Here is an 18410-nt window from a genome sequence, read left to right as displayed (position 1 = left end):
GGCGCGAATATAACCCCCCCCCTCCATCTCTCCACCTGTAGCACGCTGCGCCAGAGCTGATGGTCGTTTGTGATTGGGCCACGGCGCCCAAAGGCTGCTCCTGACGCGTGTCAGTGGGAATATAGGGCTTATCTGCGTGTTCAGTAAGCACATGGTCCCGCTGGCCTGCGTGTTCAGTAAGCACATGGTCCCGCTGGTCTGCGTGTTCAGTAAGCACATGGCCCGCTGGTCTGCGTGTTCAGTAAGCACATGGCCCGCTGGTCTGCGTGTTCAGTAAGCACATGGCCCCGCTGGTCTGCGTGTTCAGTAAGCACATGGTCCCGCTGGCCTGCGTGTTCAGTAAGCACATGGCCCCGCTGGTCTGTGTGTTCAGTAAGCACATGGCCCGCTGGTCTGCGTGTTCAGTAGGTCTGAAGAAGCAGCAAACACAGCAGAAAGGGAATTCATTATGGGGTGGCTTTTTCGGGATGACGTTTCAGTGCTTCTCTGTGGCGTTAAAAAACAAGGAGGGTATTTTGGATTAAGGAAAAAGCCCTCAAGGATATCTGGACCTAATCAACGGGTCTCACCACCAACATTCCTCAGTTGAAGGTCTCAGAAGCGTGGAGGTGATGATGCCTCCATCGCCCAGCTCAGTGTGGCTAGCCTGAACACCAGTGAGGGAAGCAGATATGCCTGCCCCTCACAGTGGGGTGTGGTCCCCTGCCCCTCACAGTGGGGTGTGGTCCCCTGGCCCTCACAGTGGGGTGTGGTCCCCTGGCCCTCACAGTGGGGTGTGGTCCCCTGCCCCTCACAGTGGGGTGTGGTCCCCTGGCCCTCACAGTGGGGTGTGGTCCCCTGGCCCTCACAGTGGGGTGTGGTCCCCTGCCCCTCACAGTGGGGTGTGGTCCCCTGGCCCTCACAGTGGGGTGCGGTCCCCTGGCCCTCACAGTGGGGTGTGGTCCCCTGCCCCTCACAGTGGGGTGTGGTCTCCTGCCCCTCTCCAGGACCGCTGGGTTGTGTCTGTCCTGTTGTCCTGCTCACCTCCTCAACGACCCCCCGCTGAGCAGCCCCTGATCCATGCACATCATTATCAGGCTTATTGTAAATCCACTTTAGGAAAAGCCCTTTGTTCCAGGTGTGATGGGGGAGCGTGGCCCCTGGGTCCGGGGCGAGGGCCCCCAGCGGACCCTGGATTGGTTGCGTATTGGCGTGGTGGTTGCAGCCTGGATAATTGTGTGGCTCTCACTCCTCGGCTTGTTGTCTCAGAGAGACAGCTATTGATTGGCACAAACAAGATTAAGCGTGATTAGAAACGCACCAATCCCATGGCTCTGTGGGCGTCCCGGCCTTCCCAGGGTGCATCAGGAGTCGGCTCGTTGATTTTAGGCAGATGTCAAACATCATGTTCAGGATTCTTGCTTGACATTGGCTTTGACTGATGCAAATATCTCCCTCTCCAACCCTACCCCCCTAACACTACCCCTCCTAACACTACCCCCCTAACACTACCCCTCCAACCCTACCCCCCTAACACTACCCCCCAACCCTACCCCCCTAACACTACCCCTCCAACCCTACCCCCCTAACACTACCCCTCCAACCCTACCCCCCTAACACTACCCCTCCAACCCTACGCCCCTAACACTACCCCCCAACCCTACCCCCCTAACACTACCCCTCCTAACACTACCCCCCTAACACTACCCCTCCTAACACTACCCCCCTAACACTACCCCCCTAACACTACCCCTCCTAACACTACCCCTCCTAACACTACCCCCCTAACACTACCCCTCCTAACACTACCCCCCTAACCCTACCCCCCTAACACTACCCCTCCTAACACTACCCCCCTAACACTACCCCCCTAACACTACCCCCCTAACCCTACCCCCCTAACACTACCCCCCAACCCTACGCCCCTAACACTACCCCCCAACCCTACCCCCCTAACACTACCCCCCCAACCCTACCCCCCTAACACTACCCCCCAACCCTACCCCCCTAACACTACCCCCCTAACACTACCCCCCAACCCTACCCCCTAACACTACCCCCCTAACACTACCCCCCAACCCTACCCCCCTAACACTACCCCCCTAACACTACCCCCCTAACACTACCCCCCTAACACTACCCCCCAACCCTACCCCCCTAACACTACCCCCCCAACCCTACCCCCCAACCCTACCCCCCTAACACTACCCCCCTAACCCTACGCCCCTAACACTACCCCCCTAACACTACCCCCCTAACACTACCCCCCAACCCTACCCCCCTAACACTACCCCCTAACACTACCCCCCTAACACTACCCCCCTAACACTACCCCTCCAACCCTACCCCCCTAACACTACCCCCCTAACACTACCCCCCTAACACTACCCCCCTAACACTACCCCCCTAACCCTACCCCCCTAACACTACCCCCCCAACCCTACGCCCCTAACACTACCCCCCTAACACTACCCCCCTAACACTACCCCCCTAACACTACCCCCCAACCCTACCCCCCTAACACTACCCCTCCAACCCTACGCCCCTAACACTACCCCCCAACCCTACCCCCCTAACACTACCCCCCTAACACTACCCCCCAACCCTACCCCCCAACCCTACCCCCCTAACACTACCCCCCTAACCCTACCCCCCTAACACTACCCCTCCAACCCTACCCCCCTAACACTACCCCCCTAACACTACCCCCCTAACACTACCCCCCTAACACTACCCCCCTAACACTACCCCCCAACCCTACCCCCCTAACACTACCCCTCCAACCCTACCCCCCTAACACTACCCCCCTAACACTACCCCCCAACCCTACCCCCCTAACACTACCCCTCCAACCCTACCCCCCTAACACTACCCCCCTAACACTACCCCCCTAACACTACCCCCCTAACACTACCCCCCAACCCTACCCCCCTAACACTACCCCCCAACCCTACCCCCCTAACACTACCCCCCTAACACTACCCCCCAACCCTACCCCCCTAACACTACCCCTCCAACCCTACCCCCCTAACACTACCCCCCTAACACTACCCCCCTAACACTACCCCCCTAACACTACCCCCCAACCCTACCCCCCTAACACTACCCCTCCAACCCTACCCCCCTAACACTACCCCCCTAACACTACCCCCCTAACACTACCCCCCTAACACTACCCCCCAACCCTACCCCCCTAACACTACCCCTCCAACCCTACGCCCCTAACACTACCCCCCAACCCTACCCCCCTAACACTACCCCTCCAACCCTACGCCCCTAACACTACCCCCCCAACCCTACCCCCCTAACACTACCCCCCAACCCTACCCCCCTAACACTACCCCCCAACCCTACCCCCCTAACACTACCCCCCAACCCTACCCCCCTAACACTACCCCCCAACCCTACCCCCCTAACACTACCCCCCTAACACTACCCCCCTAACACTACCCCCCAACCCTACCCCCCTAACACTACCCCCCTAACACTACCCCCCAACCCTACCCCCCTAACACTACCCCCCTAACACTACCCCCCTAACACTACCCCCCTAACACTACCCCCCAACCCTACCCCCCAACCCTACCCCCCTAACACTACCCCCCTAACCCTACCCCCCTAACACTACCCCCCCAACCCTACCCCCCCAACCCTACGCCCCTAACACTACCCCCCAACCCTACGCCCCTAACACTACCCCCCAACCCTACCCCCCTAACACTACCCCCCAACCCTACCCCCCTAACCCTACGCCCCTAACACTACCCCCCAACCCTACCCCCCTAACACTACCCCTCCAACCCTACCCCCCTAACACTACCCCCCAACCCTACCCCCCTAACACTACCCCTCCAACCCTACCCCCCTAACACTACCCCTCCAACCCTACCCCCCTAACACTACCCCTCCAACCCTACGCCCCTAACACTACCCCCCAACCCTACCCCCCTAACACTACCCCTCCAACCCTACCCCTCCAACCCTACCCCCCTAACACTACCCCTCCAACCCTACCCCCCTAACCCTACCCCCCAACCCTACCCCCCTAACACTACCCCCCAACCCTACGCCCCTAACACTACCCCCCAACCCTACGCCCCTAACACTACCCCCTAACACTACCCCCCAACCCTACCCCCCTAACCCTACCCCCTAACACTACCCCCCAACCCTACCCCCCTAACACTACCCCTCCAACCCTACCCCCCTAACACTACCCCCCAACCCTACCCCCCTAACACTACCCCCCAACCCTACGCCCCTAACACTACCCCCCAACCCTACGCCCCTAACACTACCCCCCAACCCTACCCCCCTAACACTACCCCCCAACCCTACCCCCCTAACCCTACGCCCCTAACACTACCCCCCAACCCTACCCCCCTAACACTACCCCTCCAACCCTACCCCCCTAACCCTACCCCCTAACACTACCCCCCAACCCTACCCCCCTAACACTACCCCTCCAACCCTACCCCCCTAACACTACCCCTCCAACCCTACCCCCCTAACACTACCCCCCAACCCTACCCCCCTAACACTACCCCCCAACCCTACGCCCCTAACACTACCCCCCAACCCTACGCCCCTAACACTACCCCCCAACCCTACCCCCCTAACACTACCCCCCAACCCTACCCCCCTAACCCTACGCCCCTAACACTACCCCCCAACCCTACCCCCCTAACACTACCCCTCCAACCCTACCCCCCTAACCCTACCCCCTAACACTACCCCCCAACCCTACCCCCCTAACACTACCCCTCCAACCCTACCCCCCTAACACTACCCCCCCAACCCTACCCCCCTAACACTACCCCCCTAACCCTACCCCCCTAACACTACCCCCCCAACCCTACCCCCCAACCCTACCCCCCTAACACTACCCCTCCAACCCTACCCCCCTAACACTACCCCCCAACCCTACGCCCCTAACACTACCCCCCAACCCTACCCCCCTAACCCTACCCCCCTAACCCTACCCCCCTAACACTACCCCCCAACCCTACCCCCCAACCCTACCCCCCTAACACTACCCCTCCAACCCTACCCCCCTAACACTACCCCCCAACCCTACCCCCCAACCCTACCCCCCTAACACTACCCCTCCAACCCTACCCCCCTAACACTACCCCCCTAACACTACCCCCCAACCCTACCCCCCAACCCTACCCCCCTAACACTACCCCTCCAACCCTACCCCCCTAACACTACCCCCCTAACACTACCCCCCAACCCTACCCCCCAACCCTACCCCCCTAACACTACCCCTCCAACCCTACCCCCCTAACACTACCCCCCTAACACTACCCCCCTAACACTACCCCTCCAACCCTACCCCCCTAACCCTACCCCCCTAACACTACCCCCCAACCCTACCCCCCAACCCTACCCCCCTAACACTACCCCTCCAACCCTACCCCCCTAACACTACCCCCCTAACACTACCCCCCAACCCTACCCCCCAACCCTACCCCCCTAACACTACCCCTCCAACCCTACCCCCCTAACACTACCCCTCCAACCCTACCCCCCTAACACTACCCCCCAACCCTACCCCCCTAACACTACCCCTCCAACCCTACCCCCCTAACACTACCCCTAACACTACCCCTCCAACCCTACCCCCCTAACACTACCCCTCCAACCCTACCCCCCTAACACTACCCCTCCAACCCTACCCCCCTAACACTACCCCCCAACCCTACCCCCCTAACACTACCCCTCCAACCCTACCCCCCTAACACTACCCCTCCAACCCTACGCCCCTAACACTACCCCCCTAACCCTACCCCCCTAACACTACCCCTCCAACCCTACCCCCCTAACACTACCCCTCCAACCCTACCCCCCTAACACTACCCCTCCAACCCTACCCCCCTAACACTACCCCTCCAACCCTACCCCCCTAACACTACCCCTCCAACCCTACCCCCCTAACACTACCCCCCTAACCCTACGCCCCTAACACTACCCCCCAACCCTACCCCCCTAACACTACCCCTCCAACCCTACCCCCCTAACACTACCCCCCAACCCTACCCCCCTAACACTACCCCTCCAACCCTACCCCCCTAACACTACCCCTCCAACCCTACCCCCCTAACACTACCCCCCAACCCTACCCCCCTAACACTACCCCTCCAACCCTACCCCCCTAACACTACCCCTCCAACCCTACCCCCCTAACACTACCCCTCCAACCCTACCCCCCTAACACTACCCCTCCAACCCTACCCCCCTAACACTACCCCTCCAACCCTACCCCCCTAACACTACCCCCCAACCCTACCCCCCTAACACTACCCCTCCAACCCTACCCCCCTAACACTACCCCTCCAACCCTACGCCCCTAACACTACCCCCCTAACCCTACCCCCCTAACACTACCCCTCCAACCCTACCCCCCTAACACTACCCCTCCAACCCTACCCCCCTAACACTACCCCTCCAACCCTACCCCCCTAACACTACCCCTCCAACCCTACCCCCCTAACACTACCCCTCCAACCCTACCCCCCTAACACTACCCCCCTAACCCTACGCCCCTAACACTACCCCCCAACCCTACCCCCCTAACACTACCCCTCCAACCCTACCCCCCTAACACTACCCCTCCAACCCTACGCCCCTAACACTACCCCCCAACCCTACCCCCCTAACACTACCCCTCCAACCCTACCCCCCTAACACTACCCTCCAACCCTACGCCCCTAACACTACCCCTCCAACCCTACCCCCCTAACACTACCCCTCCAACCCTACCCCCCTAACACTACCCCTCCAACCCTACGCCCCTAACACTACCCCCCAACCCTACCCCCCTAACACTACCCCTCCAACCCTACCCCCCTAACACTACCCCTCCAACCCTACGCCCCTAACACTACCCCCCAACCCTACCCCCCTAACACTACCCCTCCAACCCTACCCCCCTAACACTACCCCTCCAACCCTACGCCCCTAACACTACCCCTCCAACCCTACCCCCCTAACACTACCCCTCCAACCCTACCCCCCTAACACTACCCCTCCAACCCTACGCCCCTAACACTACCCCCCAACCCTACCCCCCTAACACTACCCCTCCAACCCTACCCCCCTAACACTACCCCCCTAACACTACCCCCCCAACCCTACCCCCCCAACCCTTCCCCCCTAACACTACCCCTCCAACCCTACCCCCCTAACACTACCCTCCAACCCTACCCCCTAACACTACCCCTCCAACCCTACCCCCCTAACACTACCCCCCCAACCCTTCCCCCCAACCCTACCCCCCTAACACTACCCCCCCAACCCTTCCCCCCTAACACTACCCCTCCAACCCTACCCCCCTAACACTACCCCCCCAACCCTTCCCCCCTAACACTACCCCCCCAACCCTACCCCCCTAACACTACCCCCCCAACCCTACCCCCCCAACCCTTCCCCCCTAACACTGCCCCCCCAACCCTACCCCCCTAACACTACCCCCCTAACACTACCCCCTAACCCTACCCCCCTAACACTACCCTCCAACCCTACCCCCCTAACACTACCCCCCTAACACTACCCCCCCAACCCTACCCCCACAACCCTACCCCCCTAACACTACCCCTCCAACCCTACCCCCCTAACACTACCCCCCCAACCCTTCCCCCCTAACCCTACCCCCCTAACACTACCCCCCAACTCTACCCCCCTAACCCTACCCCCCTAACCCTACCCCCCTAACACTACCCCCCAACCCTACCCCCCAACCCTACCCCCCTAACACTACCCCCCTAACACTACCCCCCTAACACTACCCCCCCTAACACTACCCCCCAACTCTACCCCCCCTAACCCTACCCCCCTAACCCTACTCCCCTAACCCTACCCCCCCTAACCTTACCCCCCTAACCCTACCCCCCTAACACTACCCCCCTAACACTACCCCCCCTAACACTACCCCCCAACTCTACCCCCCTAACCCTACCCCCCTAACCCTACTCCCCTAACCCTACCCCCCCTAACTCTACCCCCCTAACCCTACTCCCCTAACCCTACCCCCCCTAACCCTACCCCCCCTAACGCTACCCCCCTAACATTACCCCCCTAACACTACCCCCTAACCCTACCCCCCCTAACTCTACCCCCCTAACCCTACTCCCCTAACCCTACCCCCCCTAACGCTACCCCCCTAACACTACCCCCCCTAACCCTACCCCCCTAACACTACCTCCCCAACCCTACCCCCCTAACCCTACCCCCCTAACCCTACCCCCCCAACCCTACCCCCCTAACACTACCCCCCCTAACCCTACCCCCCTAACACTACCCCCAACCATACCCCCCCCAACCCTACCCCCCTAACCCTACCCCCCCCAACCCTACCCCCCCAACCCTACCCCCCTAACACTACCCCCCCTAACCCTACCCCCCTAACACTACCCCCAACCATACCCCCCCCAACCCTACCCTGCCCTGGACTGACCAGATGTCTCTGTGTTTAGGAGCCCTTCACAACCTTCTTCCTCAACTTCCAAGGAGGGAAGTTTGACCACGCGGACCGGACCTTCTCCTCCGTGGCCCGCGCCTGGAGGAACTGCCAGAGAGACACCTCCGACGTCAAGGTACACACACACACACACACATACACACACACACACGCATGCACACACACACGCACGCACACACACACACACTTACACACACCCACACGCGCGCAGACACACACACACACACACACACACACACATACACACACACACACATGCACACACACACGCACGCACACACACACTTACACACACCCACACGCGCGCACACACACACACACACACACACACACACACACACACACACACACACACACTCACGCACACGCATACTCACACACACGCACGCATACACACACACACACTCACACGCACGCACACACGCGCACACACACACGCACGCACGCACACACGCACACACACGCGCACACACACACACACACACACACACACACGCACGCACACAAACAGTGAATCCTCTCCTCATCCTCAGCCCATCTCAGGTGTGATGGGGCCCGTGTGTCCGGTCGGTATGGAGGTGATTACGTGATTGGACAGGAAGCCGGTGTGTTTACCTCCTCTGATTGGCTGAGTGTTGAAACAAGATCTCAGGCAACCAGACACCAGGAGATACAGTGTCAGAACCCATTCAACATTCCTGACAAGACACACACGCACGCACGCACGAACACACACACACACACACACTCACACACACGCACACACACATACACGCACGCACACACACGCACATACGCACACAAAAACAATGTTCCATCAAAACCAATCCATGTCATACTGGCCATGACAGCTTCAGGGCTGCTGATCAAAGCTTCAGAACTAATCTGGACCCCCCCAGCCCCCCCTCCTCAACATCAGTCAGCCATAACCTAGACTTGAACCTCAGGCTGCCGGGTCTCTGTGAACCCGGCCTGCTCCTGCGCCTCGGAGCCCCTGGGCTCTCAAAGGCCTTCAGAGGCCCCACGTCTGCCTATTAACAAGTGACCCTCCCTCCTAAAACATTTACGACGACAGCGGCCATTTTGTGGTGAACCTGGATACAGCCTGCTCCTGTGGCATGGGGTCATTGGTGGGAGGTGAGCTGTGTGTAGGGTGTGTGTGTGGAAGGGGTGTGTGTGGAGGGAGTGTGTGGGGGAGTGTGTGGAGCGTGTGTGTGGAGGAAGTGTGTGGAAGGGGTGTGTGGAGGGTGTGTGTGGAGGAAGTGTGTGGAAGGGGTGTGTGGAGGGGGTGTGTTTGGTGTTTGATAATAGATTTCATAAGGTTAGTCTCACAGTTCGCATGCGTCCATCTTCAGTTGCTCTGACTCAGATTCAGACTTCCTCCGCATGGTTGCTCTCATCATCCCGTAGGCAGAGGACGATCAGCCATCGCAGCGTTGAGCTTCTAGCTCCGGCGCGGCTGCTCTCCGCTAGCTGCTCCCCGCTAGCTGCTCCCCGCTAGCTGCTCCCCGCTAGCTGCTCCCCGCTAGCTGCTCCCCGCTAGCTGCTCCCCCGCTAGCTGCTCCCCCGCTAGCTGCTCCCCCGCTAGCTGCTCCCTGCTAGCTGCTCCCTGCTAGCTGCTCCCCCGCTAGCTGCTCCCTGCTAGCTGCTCCCTGCTAGCTGCTCCAGAGCCTCAGAAGGACTCAGCGGTTTGCTTGTGTCCCAGTGCAGGAGACGTGGGGGTGATTATAGGCTGGCTAACGCGGCCCCCCGCTCCCGATGTGCTCGGCCTCTAGCCCAGGAGACGCTGGCCTGACCTCCAGGGGCACGGCCCCATGACCCCAGCCTCGGGCCCCAGGGCTGGTTGGGGGGGGGGGACGCGTCGGGAGGGGGGTAGGGGCCGTGCGCTGACCCGTGACAGGACAGGATTGGGATCACAGGGGCTGGGCCCTGACCAGGCCACAGCAGGGGCCACTGCACATAATGGCTACTGCACGCACACACACACACACACACACACACACACACCCCGCCGTATTTCCGCACCTTGTTAAGAGTTGTGTGTGTGTGCGTCTGTGTGGGCCTACGTGTGTGCAGGCCTGTGTGTGTGTGCGTGTGCACGTGCTTGTGTGTGTGCGTGCGTTCCTCTGTGTTCGTGCATGTGTGAGTGTGTGTGCGTGCGTGTGTGTGCGTGCGTGTGCCTCTGTGTGTGTGTGACCGTGCATGTGTGTGTGTGTGTGAGCATGCCTCTGTGTGTGTGTGTGTGTGTGTGAGCGTGCCTGTGTGTAAGCGTGCCTGTGTGTGTGTGTGTGTGTGTGTGTGTGTGAGTGTGCCTGTGTGTGAGTGTGTGTGTGTGTGTGAGTGCATATGTGTGTGTGTGAGCGTTCCTCTGTGTGTGTGTGTGTGTGTGAGTGTGTGAGGGTTAGAGATGTGAATATTGCAGATATATCCGCGACATCCGCATCCGCGGGTGGGTGGGTGGGCCAATAAAAATCAACATTGTGATTAATTTCGAATGGATTGTGGGTGGATTTGTCAGTTATATTCGTATTTAATAACCTTTATTTTTATAGCACTTTTCAACAACAAAAATCGCAGGCTCACACAGTCATCAACAAGCTTGGATTTAGCTTTCTGGGGTATTTTTGCAGGATCTGGGTTGACGAAGTGGTCGAGGGTATTTGAGTGAGCTGTGCCAGCTCAGTTTGAGGTGCCCGTTTTGTGTCTTTCGTAGACGTAGACGACACGGCTCTCCAAACCTGGCCTCAGTTTCTTCAATCACACTGAAGCGCTCCCAAACGGAACGGTTCCCTTCCTTCCATTTTGCGCTCAGTCATTTTTACATTAGAAATGTGACCACATTCGAAAGTAGCCTATAATCTTTCAATTGTTTAAGTCAAGAAAATGCGCCTATATGAAAAGCGAATGAGCACGAACGGCTGGACATAATTTAAATGTAAATACAATAACTTCCTGTTTGGCGCGTTGGGTGCGGGTCTCTAAATTGTAGAAGATAATGACGTCGGGTGGGTGGCGGGGGGATGATTGATGAGTGCACGCTGATTCGGGTGCTCAAACTCCATCCACGCATCTCTAGTGAGCGTGCCTCTGTGTGTGTGTGTGTTTGTTCTAGTGAGCGTGCCTCTGTGTGTGTGTGTGTGTGTTTCTTCTGTGATTGGTCAGTCTCTGCGCTGACCCGGACCTGGAGACACACTCTTGGCTGATTAGCGTGTTTGAAAATGTTTTCTCTGCTGAGGAAGATGAAAGTGTGAATTAGAAAACAGGAGTTCTATTGATATTCTGATCCAGATCAGTAAATCACTATTATACAACGGTTAGTTCTGGTTCAGAACTCACTATTTCATATCACTATTGAATTTGGTCCCTGGTCCCGAGCATCATTACTCAACCACCAGCTCTGGTCCCTCCCTCCCTCGCACCCAGCACCAACACCCAGCACCAACACCCAGCACCAACACCGGTACCAACACCAGTACCAACACCAGTACCAACACCAGTACCAACACCGGCACCAACACCCAGCACCAACACCGGTACCAACACCAGTACCAACACCAGTACCAACACCCAGCACCAACACCGGCACCAACACCAGTACCAACACCGGTACCAACACCAGTACCAACACCAGTACCAACACCGGCACCAACACCGGCACCAACACCGGTACCAACACCCAGCACCAACACCGGTACCAACACCCAGCACCAACACCAGTACCAACACCCAGCACCAACACCGGTACCAACACCAGCACCAACACCGGTACCAACACCCAGCACCAACACCAGTACCAACACCCAGCACCAACACCGGTACCAACACCAGTACCAACACCAACACCGGTACCAACACCGGTACCAACACCAACACCGGTACCAACACCGGTACCAACACCAGTACCAACACCGGAACCAACACCCAGCACCCAGTACCAACACCAGTACCAACACCGGCACCAACACCGGCACCAACACCGTACCAACACCCAGCACCAACACCGGTACCAACACCCAGTACCAACACCGGTACCAACACCGGCACCAACACCCAGCACCAACACCAGTACCAACACCGGCACCAACATCGGTACCAACACCAGTACCAACACCTGTACCAACACCCAGCACCAACACCGGTACCAACACCGGTACCACACTCACAGAGACACATGGCAGACAGAGATGAGGTCAGATCCAGGCTGACTCTCCTCCTCCTCCTCCTCCTCCATGTCAGCTGGTCCCCATCTCCTCCACCCCGTGGCCATCAGCAGTACAGTGGTCAGCAGCTCCGGTCTGGGTCAGAGGCTCAGAGAGGCTAGGTCAGAGAGGCTGGGTCAGAGAGGCTGGGTCAGAGGCTCAGAGAGGCTAGGTCAGAGAGGCTGGGTCAGAGAGGCTGGGTCAGAGAGGCTGGGTCAAAGGCTCAAAAAGGCTGGGTCAAAGGCTCAGAGAGGCTGGGTCAGAGAGGCTCAGAGAGGCCGGGTCAGAGGGGCACAGAGAGGCTGGGTCAGAAAGGCTCAGTCAGAGAGGCTCACAGATGCCGGTCAGAGAGGCTGGGTCAGAGAGGCCGGCCAGAGAGGCTGGGTCAGAGAGGCCGGCTCAGAGAGGCCGGTCAGAGAGGTTGGGTCAGAGAGGCCGGGTCAGAGAGGCCGGGTCAGAGAGGCCGGTCAGAGAGGCCGGGTCAGAGAGGCCGGTCAGAGAGGTTGGGTCAGAGAGGCCGGGTCAGAGAGGCCGGGTCAGAGAGGCCGGTCAGAGAGGCTGGGTCAGAGAGGCCGGTCAGAGAGGTTGGGTCAGAGAGGCTGGGTCAGAGAGGCCGGGTCAGAGAGGTTGGGTCAGAGAGGCCGGGTCAGAGAGGCCGGGTCAGAGAGGCCGGTCAGAGAGGCCGGTCAGAGAGGTTGGGTCAGAGAGGCCGGGTCAGAGAGGCCGGGTCAGAGAGGCCGGTCAGAGAGGCTGGGTCAGAGAGGCCGGTCAGAGAGGTTGGGTCAGAGAGGCCGGGTCAGAGAGGCCGGGTCAGAGAGGTTGGGTCAGAGAGGCCGGTCAGAGAGGTTGGGTCAGAGAGGCCGGGTCAGAGAGGCCGGGTCAGAGAGGCCGGGTCAGAGCCAGCCCAAGACAGGCACACCTCACCTCTCTACCAGCTGTCATAGCATTATTAGCCAGGGAAGCTACTACCCAGCTGTTATTTTATAGCAGAATAAAAGTGAGAGTTACACTCCTGTCTATTGTCTGTCTATTGTCTATTGTCTTGTTTGTACATGTATCTGATATATGAACGCAAGGTTGGACTGTAAGAGCACATCCACCAATCCCCTTCTAGTGTTGGTCCTGGGACGCTTTCTGAATAGGACCGTACGTTACGCGTGACACGTTGTGTTTGTCCACGGGGTAGAAGACATATTTCACCAGCAGAGATGTGCATGATTAAGATTACAATTTACATTCACCACGTCTCTGTCTCTCGTTTGTGTGTTCGAAGCGGCTGAGAATTATGATAATTCAGTGTGCTTACAGTAGAGAGTCTTGCCAGAAACCCATACCCACACACACACACGTGCGCGCGCGCACAGAAATGAAGACACTAATATAGTGTTTGTATTGTGTGGGATGGCAGGGGTTCACTGGGAATATGGTTTGGCTCACCCACAATCATTAATGTCTGTGAGCGTACACATTGTGGTCCAGTTGTGTTTTGTTAAAGTGTAGGAATGGTTAAACAGAGTTATCCTCACCCCCGCTGAATGAACACTAGCCCTTGTTATTCAGCACAACTTTAAATATGTTTACTCCCCAATGAATAATCATCCTAGGACTTAAAATACTTTTACACCCCTAATGAATAATCATCCTAAGAATGTAAATACATTTACACCACTAATGAATAATCATCCTAGGAATGTAAATACTTTACACCACTAATGAATAATCATCCTAGGAATTTAAATATTTTTACACCACTACTGAATAACCATCCTAGGAATTTAAATATTTTTATACCACTAATGAATAATCATCCTAGGAATTTAATTACGTAACACCACTAATGAATAAACAATCTAGGAATTTAAATACCTTTACACCACTACTGAATAACCATCTTAGTAATTTAAATACGTTTACACCACTAGTGAATAACCATCCTAGGAATTTAAATACTTTTACACCACTACTGAATAACCATCCTAGAAATTTGAATATTTTTACACCACTACTGAATAACCATCCTAGGAAATTGGCTGACGATTTTCTCATCTTCTTTTCCTCTGTTGAGAAGCACAAAAAATGCATATCATATATTATCTGTCCTGCTCTTCGGTTACAGACAGAAAAAGCCACTGAAGGCAGTTTGGAAGCTGCAGTGGAGTGAGTGGAGTGTCACGCGGAGCTTTCTCAAGTCTTTTATGGTGTTGACGCGCGGCAGCAGCAGACGATGGGCCTTTGGAGATGTAATTTCCATGAGTAATGGCACCGCTCAAAACGCCACCGTGCTGCTCGCCTGTCTGAGACACGACACCGGCAGCCCAGATTAAAGACCCTGACACACGCTGGCAAACATCAACACACACACACACACACACACACGCACACACACGCACACACACACACACACACACACACACACACACACACACACACACACACACACACACACACACACACACACACCATCCTTCTCACAGTGAATTAACTGTGTTTCTGCACCCTTCATGCTCAGAGCGCAGGTCCTGCTTATCTACTGATCCTCAACCCAGGGTCCTCAGTCACTCATTAATGTGCTTCTACTCTGGGGTTCTACTGATCCTCAACCCAGGGTCCTCAGTCACTCATTAATGTGGGGTTCTACTCTAAAGAACGTCTGGAGGCAATCAATGTTCACGCTGTCTGGCCTACACTAGCTACTACAGTTAGCAACATGAGGCTAACTCTGCTTTCTCTCCTTCGTCTGTGTGTGCATGTGCGTGTGTGTGTGTGTGTGTATGCGCGTGTGTGTGTGTGTGTGTGTGCAGGAGCTGATCCCAGAGTTCTTCTACCTCCCGGAGATGTTTGTCAACGACAGCAACTACAGCCTGGGGGTGATGGAGGACGGCACGGTGGTGTCCGACGTGGAGCTGCCGCCCTGGGCCAAGACCCCCGAGGAGTTCGTACGCACCAACAGACTGGTAGGAGGCACACACACACACACACACTCACGCTCACGCACACTCACACACAACCACGCACGCGCACACACACACACGCACACGCACACACGTAAACACACGCACACACATGCACCCACACACACACACACACTCACACACACGCATGCACACATTGACACATGCACACACACACACACACACACACACACACACACACACACACACACACTCACAAACACACACACACGCACACACAAACACGCGCACACACACACTGACACGCTTGTCTACACACAGACTCAGTGATGGGTATGGGTATGGACACACACGATGGAGATGGACACACACAGACACACGCACACACACTGACATGCTTGTCTGCACACAGACTCAGTGATGGGTGTGGGTATGGACACACGCACACACACACACACACATATATACACACACACACACACACATGCACCCACTCACTCACACGATGAACGTAGCGCTACGATGCCTCTGGGAAACTCAGCCCTGGTCTGTGAGTCCGGCCCCTCCTCTTAGCAGGAAGTGCTAATGCAAAGAGACGTGTTATTTCCCGTTAGCCTCACTTCCTCACTGTTACCTGAGACACCTCCTCGGACACGCTCTGCTCTCCACCAACCCCGCGTCCCGTGTGTGTGCGTATATATATATATATGTGTGTGTGTGTGCGTACGCGCGTGTGTGTGTGCGTGTGTGTGTGTGCGCATGTGTGCGTATGTACTCGTGATGCAGTATCTGGTGTCTGATCTCAGTCAGCTCAAAGCACAAAGGCAGAGTGTATATTTAGTTGTTGTCCGAATTGCTGTAATAGTTGAAAGTGCTTTCATCCACACAGGGAGGCTCAGATAGCAGTAGATCAGATCACACTCCCGCTATCCAGGCTTTATACTGCCCCTATCCAGGCTTTATACAAGGTCAAAAGGTTCCCAGAATCTATTTGCTATTTCTGTGGTGTCATGCTGAAACTGACTGTATCTGTTTGAAAGTCCTTTACAGTCACAACGATGCCAAAAAGCGTTCAACCTCAGAAATAATAACTAGAAATTGTTGTCGGGAAGCACAGACTTCCGTCTGTGAATGCATGTCGTGACTCTGTGAATGCATGTCGTGACTCTGTGAATGCATGCCGTGACTCTGTGCACGCATGTGCGTGCGAGCAGGACATGTCTGGCAGGGCTGCTTTCGTTAGGTCGCGAGCTTTATGCCAGTCCGAACCCCGTGGTCTCTGATAGGTCGAGAGCTTTATGCCAGTCCGAACCCCGTGGTCTCTGATAGGTCGAGAGCTTTATGCCAGTCCGAACCCCGTGGTCTCTGATAGGTCGAGAGCTTTATGCCAGTCCGAACCCCGTGGTCTCTGATAGGTCGAGAGCTTTATGCCAGTCCAGTAGTGGTGGTGGGGGGTGGTAGTAGTGGTGGGGGGGGGGGGGGGGTGGTAGTAGTGGTAGTAGTGGTGGGGGGGGGTAGTAGCGGTGGGCATCATGTGACCTGTGTTAATCACTACCCTGATACTACCCAGCCCAGTCATAAAAATTAATCACACACACACAAACATTTCTCCCGTCTCTCTCTCTCTCTCTCTCACACACACACACACACACACACACACACTCACAGACACACACACAGACACACACAGACAAACAGACAGACACACACACACACACACACTGCCCATTCCCCCCCAGCAGAGCTGTGCCGCCCAGTCAGATGGCCAGACTGGTCCTCCATCTGTAGCACCACTGGAACCACTCTGTGTGTGTGTGTGTGTGTGCGTGTGTGTGTGTGTGTGTGTCTGTCTGTCTGTCTGTCTGTCTGTGAGTGTGTGTGTGTGTGTGTGTGTGTGTGTGTGTGTGAGAGTGTGTCTCTGTGTCTGTCTGTGTGTGTGTGTGTGTGTGTGTGTGTGTGTGTGTGTCTGTCTGTCTGTCTGTCTGTCTGTGAGTGTGTGTGTGTGTGTGTGTGTGTGTGTGTGTGTGTGAGAGTGTGTCTCTGTGTCTGTCTTTGTGTGTGTGTGTTTGTGTGTCTGTGTGTCTGTGTGTCTGTGTGCGTGTGTGTGTGTGTGTGTGTGTGTGTGTGTGTCTGTCCGTGTGTCTGTGTGTATGTGTGTGTCTGTCCGTGTGTGTGTGTGTGTGTGTGTGTGTGTGTGTGTGTGTGTGTGTATGTGTCATGCAGGTTGTCATGCATTCTCTGGAGGAGAGTTGGGTCTGGTAGAAATCAGACAAAATGGCTGCTGTGGTATGATGGAGAAGTACTATGTAGCTTTAACACACAGCTGCCGGGCTGGGAGATCTCACACACACACACACACACACACACACACACACACACACACACACACACACACACACACACACACATATCACATCGATAGGACCCTGGCCATATTGATGGTCTCCATGCCCGGCCCCTCCCAGCAGGAAGCCTCTCTAACAAGCAGCATCTCTCACGCATGGCTGCTCTGCTCTCTGCCCTCCACTGGCATGGAAGATGCACCACATCATAGTTCTGCTCTACCTCCAGTTACTCATTTACTCTGTCAGAATCTCATTAGAAACGGGGCGAGCGGTGCCTGGTGGCTAGGGCTGGGTATCGGTACTCGATACCTTGTAGTACTGGATCGAAACAAACTGATACCAAGTAGCATCGAAACGTCTTCAGTCAAACCAATACTTCATTCCATCATTTTTGTATTGAGATCTAGGAAAAAAAGACGTTGTAATATGGTCCAATCACCGCAAGCGTTCTTCAATTTAATGCGACGCGTGATTGGCCCATTACAACAGACAG

General features: G+C 56.3%; 1 protein-coding gene across 1 annotated transcript in view; it reads left to right on the top strand.

The window, feature by feature from the left end:
- lrba (LPS-responsive vesicle trafficking, beach and anchor containing) overlaps nucleotides 1-18410 on the top strand; it is a gene marked incomplete at its 5' end in the record, with an annotated part of 387967 nt that overhangs the window by 249107 nt on the left and 120450 nt on the right. The window contains 2 exons of the mRNA XM_084454694.1: nucleotides 8457-8576; nucleotides 15462-15614. Coding sequence (XP_084310820.1) covers nucleotides 8457-8576; nucleotides 15462-15614 — 273 coding nt within the window. The remainder of the gene's footprint in view (nucleotides 1-8456; nucleotides 8577-15461; nucleotides 15615-18410) is intronic.

Source organism: Borostomias antarcticus (assembly GCF_949987555.1).
Source record: "Borostomias antarcticus genome assembly, chromosome: 20".
Classification (NCBI taxonomy): Eukaryota; Metazoa; Chordata; class Actinopteri; order Stomiiformes; family Stomiidae; genus Borostomias; species Borostomias antarcticus.
The sequence above is the reverse complement of the archived record's forward strand: the minus strand, read 5'-3'. Positions and strand labels throughout refer to the sequence as shown.